This window comes from Cynocephalus volans, chromosome 2 (assembly GCF_027409185.1).
Source record: "Cynocephalus volans isolate mCynVol1 chromosome 2, mCynVol1.pri, whole genome shotgun sequence".
Classification (NCBI taxonomy): Eukaryota; Metazoa; Chordata; class Mammalia; order Dermoptera; family Cynocephalidae; genus Cynocephalus; species Cynocephalus volans.
In genome coordinates, this window is record NC_084461.1 from 133,057,489 (window position 1) to 133,068,198 (window position 10,710).

The following is a 10,710-nucleotide window of genomic DNA, read 5'->3' on the forward strand; positions in this document are numbered from 1 at the left end:
TTCTTCTGTCCTTGTTTTTCACATCTTTTGACAATTTAGCAGTACTGGTATCTTGAAGAATGTCCTATAATTGGGTTATGGGTTTCTCATGTTTAGACTGAAGTTATAGGTTTTTAGGAAGAATATCACCGAGATTAAGTGCTCTTCTCATCACATCAAACCAGAGGACACAAATCGACATGGTTTTGCACAAGTCATTGCAACCTTAATTTGGTTAAGGTAGTGTGTGCCAGGTTTCTCCAGTCAAGTCACTCTTTTCCCTCTTCATATCCTATTCCTTGGAAAACAAGTCTTTATTTTATACTCTGGTTTGTAATCACACCGTTTTTAGATGAAGAAACCTATTGATTTGTCTAATACCACAAGTTAAGTTGGTGGGAGCCATGGCTAGATCCAGGTCTCCAGAGCTCTTCCAAGGGAAAAGTTGTGAAAAGTGCAGTCTGTATATCTAGACAATGGAATACCATTCAGCAGTAAAAACAAACAGAATGGATGAACTTTACATTATGCTCACTTAACTTAGACATGAGACCACATAATGTAGATTCCATTTATATGAAACTCCAAGAACGGGCAAATCTATAGACAGATTACCAGTTACCTAGAACTGAGGAAACGAAGTGACTGCTAATTGGTTGCTATTGCAGGGAGCACCAGGCATGAACATGTCCTAAAATTGTGACTGTTGTACAACTAGAATCCATTGAATTGTATTTTAAACATGAATTGTATGATATGTGAATCGTATCTCAATAGAGCTATTACTAAAGAGTGCAATTCAGGATTCAAAACTATTATCCTTACAAGCTGAGACCTTTGCCAAGTGACTTTCTATGCTGGTTTTCTTAGCTGAATTATGGGGATAATAGAACCTTTTTCATCAGGCTTGAGATTCGACAAGATGATGATTATGCCTAGCAGGGTCTGGCATGTAACCACTTCTGCCTCAGGGCCTCATTTGCTTCTTCCCTCTGCCTAGAGCACAGCTTACTCCTTTGTCAACTTCTGCTCCAACATGCCATCTTTTACAGCATCCCAAGTTTCCCCTCTTCCTCCGATTTTTTCCTCTAGAACTGATCCCTGCCTAGTATTCCCAATACCCACTCCTCTCCAGCCTTGAACACTCATCATCATGTCCTTTCCACAGTGCCTGGCTAACGCTATTCACCTGTATCAGCCCATTCTGCCTCTCCTAACCACGTGTCAGTGTAGCAGCCACCCTTACAGGGCCCTGTGGCAATCCCCTGCAGAACACTCAGTACCAGCTGGTGCCACTGGGTCCTTGGAGCTGAATGCAAGCTTCCGGAAAGCAATAACTTATCTTTGTTATTGCTGATGAAAATAGGACTTGGTGTGTATTTGTGGGGTAACTGAATCTTTATGTACTTTATGTACTGATGTGGAACAACCTCCAGGATCTGCCAAGTGAAAAAGCAAGACACAGTAGAGTGAGCTACCAATTTTGCACAGAAGGTGTGGGGGGAGAATACACACCCACTCATGTTTATATATGGCTCAGGTCTGGAAGGCTCCTCTTCTGCTCAGTCTACACTTGGATCAACAGTTCCCACTCTGCTCTAGCTCCTTAAGAACTGGTCTGCTTTTAGAACCAACATCTCCACTTTCAAAACAAGATCTCCAAAGCCTTGCTCTGCTTCTGTTTACTGAGTAGTAACTCACCTGTCCTCGGGCTCCTTCTCCCAAGAAGCCAGTTGTCAAAGGCTGAAACAATCCCTCTCGTGTTCCTGTTTGACAGGTCAACTACATCCTCTGAAGCAATATACTCTACGTCTGCTGTTTTATCACTACACCTGTGACCTCAAGTCAGCCCCATGCCCTGATCAAACCAAGACAGGAGGAAGGAATCAAATATCCCTGGGTGGCCCCTACATGAAGGAAAGAAAAGACTAGAGTTGAAATAGTTTACACAAAGGCAATTTATTAACAGAAAACAGTAATCTTGTTCACAGACGGCGACCACGGCGACCTCCCTTCCTTCGGGTGCTGTCAGAGGGGATGGGGGTGACATCCTCTGTGGGGAGGAAGAGAAAACATCATTGCCGGGAGCTGGATGGGAAGGACCCTGGACCTCTCTAGGCCAGGGGTTTAACCAATTAGTAGTGGATCATGTTGCTCCCCAAATGAGTCCCTGGTACATAACAGATGAATGTGGAGCTGCCCCATCTGCTATTTCCTCAAATTTCCTCCTGTGGTCTCAACTTGCTTTCCAGAAGGGGAAACAGGCTCTGAGAGGGCACAAAAGACGTCACAGGCAGAGGACAAATAGTTTCTGACACCTATTCTACTTTCTAGTGGAAAAAACCCTCCTAAACAGGGGCAACCGCAACTGTCTCCTTTTCAACAATTCAGGAGATTGAAAATGGTCTGAAAAAGTCTTTAGGGCAGTAGATGGTTGGAACTTTAGATTTAGGATTACAAACATGAGGATTATCGATGATAGTTGCTGCTCCCCTTCCCACCGAGTTCATTTTTGGTTTTCATAATTGGCCTGCTCGATTGATATTTAGTAGGCAGAGACCAAGGATGTTGAGAGTCCCACAATGCAGGAGACAGTCCACACAAAATGCCAATAGCAATGCCCTTGAGAAACACTGGGAAGAAAGGACAATTCAGCAATTCATCAGTTTCACCAGCTACTCTCTCAACTCCTGCACCAGGTAGTGTAGGGCAGAGATTCAGAAATGAAACTGGGCTGTTCAATGCAGACAGGAAGGACATTCACATCAAGGTGATAGACAGTCAGGGAGATTTTAAATCACATAGTGCCTCTTGCAGCCCCCCACCTAACTGCCAACAGTCACCAGGCCAGGCCCTGTATCTACCAGGCACATCACATGCTTTTTGGAGTCAATGCTTCAAAACAAATCCAAGTATTAGCTAGAGGGGAGAACTTACCAATTCGCCCAATCTTCATTCCTGAGCGGGCAAGGGCTCTGAGGGCTGACTGGGCCCCAGGTCCAGGGGTCTTGGTCCTAGGAAATGAAGGTTTGAGTTAAGAAAACTCTTTAGCCAAGTCATTGGGAGTTCTCCTTCTAAGATCCTTTTAAGGTTCGGGGATCTGCAAACTTTCTGTACAGGGCCAAACAGTAAATATTTCAGGCTTACTTGGCCACTACAGTTTTTGTTGCATACTCAAAAAAACCCCCCCAAAAAACCCACTTCAGAAATGTAAAAATTTTTTTTTAAAAAAGTAAAAATTACACTCAGCCCATAGACTGTACAAAAACAAAAGGCAGGTCAGACCTGACCCACAGGCCAGTTTGCCCTGCTCTGCCTGCAACCTGGTTAAGGCCCTTTCCCTTTGTGCCACATGCTATGACTCTTAAGTCTTCTTTGGTGATCTGTCCATTTCCAGCTGCTCCACCCACTCTAGACCAAGATACCATCTCTCTGAGATCACTTAAACAACTTCCTATCAGGCCTATTCCCAACCCAGCAGTCATCTATTCTAGTTTTCATGCACCCCACCCCTGCTGAAATCCAAATCCAACAAGACCCCACCCCTGACCCCTCTGATCACTCATGCCACTCCTTCCCTCACAGGTGCACAAGTTCATTCCCACCTCAAGACCTTTTCCCCGCAGTTGTTTCAGCTGGAATACTCCCCCTGTCCTTCCTTCACTGGAAGGACTCCTGGCTCATCACTCAGACCTCAGTTTAAGTTATACTTTATTACCAACTCAGTACTTTTGCTTCCTAGCACTTGCCACAAATAGAAACCACATACTCCCTTGCTTCTCTGTGTTTTTAAAAGTGTGACTCTCCCACCAGCATAGAAGACATACAAGGAAGGTAGAGGCCATATCTACTTTTTCCCATCACTCTCTTCTAGGACTTAGAACATAGTACCTGGTATGCAGTGGGTGCTTAATACACAGTAAGTTGCTGGGGGTGGGGGGCACAGGAACCAACTCTTAAATAGGTATATCCCTAAAGTATCTCATTCACAGTCACAATAGAAAAACCAGGCCTCAAATCCAGGTGTTCTGGCGCCCAAGCCTAGTGGTCATACCACCACCCAGCCCCAGCCTTATGTACCTATTTCCTCCTGTAGCCCGGAGTTTGATGTGTAGGGCAGTGATGCCCAGCTCCTTGCACCTCTGGGCCACATCCTGGGCAGCCAACATGGCAGCGTATGGCGAGGATTCATCTCGGTCAGCCTTTACTTTCATCCCACCAGTCACACGGCAGATGGTTTCCCTGAAGACAAAAGCACAGGGTCATTTCATCCAACAGGGATTCACTGAGTGCTTATCATGTCCCATGAGTAAAGAGTTCAAAGCTCAGGTATGGCAGAGGATGATGATCAACTTGAATATGCATCCCAAACCCAGACAAGATCACCATGGGCACTGTCTTCATGGGGTTCACAGTCCAGTAGGACTGAAAGACCGAATGCAGTTACAGTCCCTATCAACACTTTGTATTTATTTTTGTATTTAACCCTCACAATTACTCCACGAGGTAGGCACTATTATCCTCATTTTACATATAAGGAAACCAAAACTCAGAATTTGAGTACCAGTCACAAAAACTTGCTAATGGCAGTCAGAATCCATACCTAAGGCTGACTTCCAGCCCACCGCTGCCCCTACAAAGGAATCTTAAGAGAATAGTACCAAGAAATTAAGGATTCATTGACTGTCACACTGTAAGGCCATAAAGGAACAGAATGTGTCTCTTCTTAAACTCCTGGGAAATTACATTTGTGAACTAAATGAATGTGCACGATTCCGTATCTGGACAAAACAATAATTCTTTATAGAGAACCCCCAAACTGCTACCCAGTTCCAAGGTCATTTCTCCTCTCAACCTCCTTTGCCAGCTGAGTTTTATGCCTCTCCGCCCAGGTACTCACTTGCCAGAAAGATCAGTAACATGGACGAAGGTGTCATTGAAGGATGCAAAGATATGGCAGACACCAAATACATTCTCTCCTTCAGCCACCTGTGGTCCAAGGCTGATAACCTGTTCTTCCTTCTTTTCTTTCCCCTTGCGAGGTGCCATTTCTGTACAAAAAAAAAAAAAAGAAAGAAAACACTGTTAACAACAGACAAAAGGTTTCCAGAACCCCTTTTCCCTGGCTATTAAAGGAAACTCCAAGTTTTGCTGCTCTGTGTCCCTGTCTCTCTCCATCCAGGACTGTACCATACTTTCATTTCTGTCTCACTAAAACTCATTTCTCTCTGCACTTGGGGGATATTAACTTACCAGGAGGTAGCCTTTCTCCAGAAACTACTAGAAGTATAGCTCACAATACCTATAGGATAGATGCTTAGGGTTCTAGCAGCAGACCACAAGCATCCCTAAAATTCTTACCCAGTGGGCATCCAAAGTAGGGAAAACACACTGGCTTATTACATCTTTGGAGACCTGAGTTCAACTGACAGTTCTGCGAACTGGGCAAATCAGTTCTCCTCTCTGGGTCTTACTGTTTCCAATATATAAGCTGAACATTTTTGATGGCTTATTCAGAGTGACACAGCAAGTTAGTTGCAGAGATCAGAACCAGGTTAGGGGATTCTCAGTCCACACACAATACTTCCCATGACAGGAGTGTTCTGGGTTTCCTGGCCCCCAGATACCATTTACAGCTTAAGCTCAAACAAACCTGAAAGACTACATCCCAGAAGGTAAGAAAAAGGCCAAAGCCAATATATATTCATGTATTGGTGAACATTGTTCTAAAGACCCTTTATCTAGGAGCGAGAAAAAAAAGCCCACTGCCTGAATTCTGCACCAACACCTCAGCTTATAATTCAAGGGTGCCTTACCAACATAGCCCTCAAGCCTCATCTCCTATCCTGCACTCCATTTGATCCCAAAAGCCAATCTAATTGCTATCTGCCATCCCCTGGCAATTCATCTCCTTACGTCCTTCTACAACTGTTTAGAGTCAAATCCTCAAACTTTTACTAACATCAAATATTAAAAGAAAATATGAGGGCACTTCAAAAAGTTCATGGGATAATAAAATTGAAAGATAATATGAATCTTCCCATGAACGTTTTTTTTTTTTTTGGCGGCTGGTAGGTGTGGGATCCAAAGCCCTGATCTTGGTGTTTCAAGCACCACGCTTTAACCAACCGAGCTAACCGGTCACCTCTTTCCCATGAACTTTTTGAAGTACCCTCGTATATCCTCCGGTAAGGCTAATGGAAAAGACCCATCCCAGAAATTCAATGTATTTGTGAGACCAAATAACTCTAATCTGATATGGTCTATAATAAAAGTGCAATTACGATGACACAGGATGTAGGGGAAGGAGACACTGACAAGTGGAAAGCAGGTGAGAATGAGAATGTGGAAGGTTAGGAGAAGACTACTTCCTGCCTAAAGCCCCAGGCCTTCTGACCCTCCCCAGATCAAGCATCAAAAGAACTTCCTAATATTTTCAGACACTAGAACTAAGATGGGCTCAAATGAAATCAGGCTATACCCCGGCAGGTGGAGAAGACAGACAGGAGGACCTCACCTAGTGTTTGAACAAAGACAGTGGCAAAATCAAACCTACAAACACGGTGTTTTGACTCTCATTCCAGCACTCGCTGCCTTATGCCAAGACACTTCTATTTCACAAATAACTACTCCAGACCTGAAAAAGTCTGTCTCAAGTGTTCCTGAATCTCTCCAGGGTCTGACCACAGTAGTGTAGGTCTTTTTTTTTTTTTTTTTTTTTTTTTTAAAAGATGACCGGTAAGGGGATCTCAACCCTTGACTTGGTGTTACCAGCACCACATTCTCCCGAGTGAGCCACGGGCCGGCCCACAAGTGTAGGTCTTGAGTATACAACGTTAACCGTTCCTACCCTCAAAATTAGACTAAAGAGCACAACCCAGTAGTATAAGTATTGTTAAGGAAAGCGTCACAGGAGAGAAGTCCCAAGTTCAGCCTGGAGAAAACTAGACAGGCTCCACAAGATCTCAACTAAGTAAGCATGAGTTTCCCCATGCTGGCCACTCAATAAATGCCAATTAGTAGTTTCTCCAATCCTAATGTCGCCCTAAACTGGTGATGAGGGGGAATGACCATTCGAGGATATATAAATCCACGGCTAGACCTCAGCAAACACTGAAGTGCAGTCCCTACCCTTACCCTAACTTCTGGCTTTAAAAGACCTGCTCTAAGCGCCCAGAATTTGCAAAGTGCCCGACGCAGCAACGGCAAGAAGCACCCGGGTTTAGGCTACACTCCCTCCTTGAACATGGGGCCAGAGTTTTCCCTGCATTCCCTCCTTGAAACCTCACTACAACCCGATGTGATCTGTGCTAGTGTTAACTGCTATTTTCCAAAAGAGGAAACAAACGAGATTAGACGCGGGCCTGCGATCTCCCAAGAAGAAGCTGGAGGGGTAGAGGTGGGACCCCCACATCTGACCGGGGTCCCCGCTCCCCCCAAACACACTGTGCGGCCCCTCAAACGTGGCGCGGGGACGAGGCCTTAAGGACTGCACCCGCACTCGCTTCCACTTCATAGGGTCCTCCCTGAAGCAAGACAGCCCGCCTTCCGAGACAAGGCGCGAACTTGATCCCGGCTGGGCGAGATCCGGGTGGGCCGGCCGCACTTCTCTCGCCCGGGACGTGGCTCGGCTTCCGCGGAAAGACCCCAGTCTCGCGCCTCCAGCCCCGCCAAGCCCCCTTGCCACAGGATGCCCCCCGATTGTCCGAGACTGGGCCTTCTACCTGCGCGTCGTCTCTGGACTCCGCCACCGGAAAGAGAGGATGGGGGAGGGCGTGGCGACGGGTCACTTCCGCTTCCCGGAAGTGTACTTCTGAGGTGACAGGGCGAGGCTGGGTCCGGGAAGACACAGCCTTTATTGTTTCCAGAGGGATTAAAACTCACCCTAGGCAAAGGCGGTTTACTTAAGGGAGAGAGAAAGGAGGCAGCGGCTGGGTGTCGCTGTGAGAAGGGTTTCCTTACGCGACTGTACGGTGGCCGCGGCTAGACGGACTTCCGCCATCCTGACTACGGGACTGGAAGCCTGGCAGCGGCAGCGCACCTCCTGGCGCGGAGGGGAATGACAACAACAAAACCGCCGTAATCACATACTTTTGCCTACTATGTACTGGGGTAAATAAGAAGAAAGTATTCAATATTTATATACCAGGCTGGGCTAAGCAATTTATATGCAATCCTTCATTTAACCCTTACAACACTATCAGATATAAACTGTTTTACAGATAAGGGATGTTAACTGAGATCACACATCTGTGGCAGATTTGGAATTCTGACTTCAAAGCTCACATGTTCAATAGTTAGTTACTACCATATATCCTTGTAATAACAATAATGAAGGACCTTAAAGGATTGGGAGGCTGTGTTGATAAAGATATGGGGAAAGGGCCAAGAAGTGTACCTAGCAGAGCTCGGCAACCAGCAGGTACGTGAAACACACACGTATCTATACATAACACCTACATAATAGAATATGTATATATAGATATATAGGACATATTTATAAGTTCTTGAAAAAAATGAATGATTAGGCAGAATAGCAAATAGCTCTTTGTATGTCGGAATTGACACCACTCTGAAGGACGCCAGGCCAATTTAGGGAAGAAATTCTTTTCTAAAATGTAGTGCCCTTTTTCCCCCTTCTCAAAGTAGTAAATTACAGAAAACCCACAAAACCCTGTAGAAAGGAGAACGAAAAGGAAAAAAACAAATGACAGTCTTACCCACTGCTGTTAAGACCTTGGTGCATGTCTTTCCCAGACATTATCTATGCGTATACATACAGGAAAGGGCTTTCTTTTTTAAGAAAAGAAAACAACTTTACGATATTTTTCCTTGATGGTTAAAAAAAAAAATCCATGCTCATTATAAACAATTCAGAAAACAATACAGAAAAGTATGTAAAAAAAAAATCGCCCCCAAATTCTCTCTTCTAGACATACCACCATCATCAAATTATATCATCATTCCAGAAATAACTTTCTGTACCAATCTATACCTGTGTGTTTATTATGTGATATACAGTCTTATATAAATTAAATTGTATTCTGTCTGCATAACTTTTTTTCATTCAACATTGTACTGGACATTTTCCATAACAATTGGTACAGATCTATAGCATTTTGAAATATTTTTAATTTTATTATTTTGAATATAAAATACATTCACAAAGACAAAAAATTACAGTTACCAAAGAGTACCAAAAAACCCCCTCCTTCTCTCACCTCTGTCACCAGCAACCAGATCCTCTTTCTTGCTGTAATACCCATTTTACATCATTTTAAACTACTAATGATATTCCTTTGCATAGCTGTACCATTGTTTATTTAGCTAGTTCTCTATTCATAGATATTTAGGTTATTTCCAGAATTTGCAAATATAAACAAAACTGTTAAGAACACATTTGTGCTATTCTTTTCTCAGGGTAAATTGATAGAAATCAAAAGGACTTTGTATTTTAAATTTTGATATATTTTGCTAAACTGCCCTGCAGAAAGTTCATATCAATTTCACTGCTGCTAGACTAAGAAACTAAATACATCTTCCCGTTGCATTGCATTTCTTCCATGAGGGCTGGTTGGTTAGCTCGGTTGGTTAGAGCACATCACTGTATCACCAAGGTCAAGGGTTCAGATCCCACCACCGGGATAAAGCTGCCAAAAAGAAAAAAAAATTAAAAGTATAGTGTATTTCTTCCATTGTTAGTGAGGTTAGACCTCTCTTTTTGGGTTATTTTGAGCATTTACATCTCTTCTGTGAATTGTCTGTTTATATTCTTTGGAGGAGAGGGATTTTTGGTTTTTGGTAGTGAGTTCCCCAGTAGAGGAGGTGTGTTAGCAGAAACTGGAGTATTGTGGAGTGAGTTGCTGCTTTGGATAAAAGTATATTAAACAGCCAGACCTCTAAACCTCAGTGAGGGAAGGCTTTTTGGAGGGAGTTGGGCTTGATCTCATGGATAAAAGCAGCCAATGATCTTATGGCTAAAGGCACACAGTCACCTCGGGACAAATTTTTCCACAGGAAAGTCTTATCTTTATCCCAGAAACAATCAAATTCACTGCTTTCAAACTCCACTTTGATAATTTAATCAACACACTTATTGTTTCTACACATAGTTGTTAACTGTGGGTCCTTGGGCAAAAATTGTAACCTCTCTGGGCTTTAGTTTTCGCATCAGTAAAATGGGACAATAATAGAGTTTTTGTAAATGTATATTGAAAACATATCTTTACTGGATACCTGCTCTGTGCCAGGCACTAGGATACAATAATACTGACACTGAAACTGAGACATAGAAAAAAGAAAAAAAAAATCCAAGACTTGAAAGTAGAGTAGGAATTAGTTAAATGATGGTGGAAAGAATGGTCTGGTCAGAGAGAACAGTATATGCAAAGGTCCTGAGGTGGGAAAGCACTTGGAAAGTTAAAGGAACTAAAAAATTGGCAGTGTATGGCTGGGCTGTTGTGAATGAAAGAAGAGGAATGAGAGATCAGGCTAGAGGAGTGACAGAGTCACTTCCTGCATGGTCTTGCTTCCCTGTTGCCTTGTCTGACCCCCAACCCATGCACTATCAACACCATGAGCACAGGAGTGTGTTTACCATCATGTCTTGTAGTTTACTCATTCAGTCAACAAATACTTATCGAGCACTGAGTATATGTCTGGCATTGTTGGAGATACTTGGGATACATCAGAGACCAAAACGGACAATGATCCCTGCCCTCTTGAAGTTTA

General features: G+C 43.6%; 1 protein-coding gene across 1 annotated transcript; it reads right to left on the reverse strand.

The window, feature by feature from the left end:
- Positions 1-1,919: 1,919 nt before the first annotated feature.
- Positions 1,920-7,778, reverse strand: RPS14 (ribosomal protein S14). The gene is made up of 5 exons (XM_063087166.1): positions 7,704-7,778; positions 4,880-5,030; positions 4,060-4,221; positions 2,917-2,993; positions 1,920-2,032 (listed from the first exon to the last, which is right to left on the reverse strand). The coding sequence occupies exons 2-5, from the start codon at positions 5,026-5,028 to the stop codon at positions 1,965-1,967; spliced, it is 456 nt and encodes a 151-aa protein (XP_062943236.1). The 5' UTR covers positions 5,029-5,030; positions 7,704-7,778; the 3' UTR covers positions 1,920-1,964.
- Between the last annotated feature and the right edge of the window lie 2,932 nt (positions 7,779-10,710).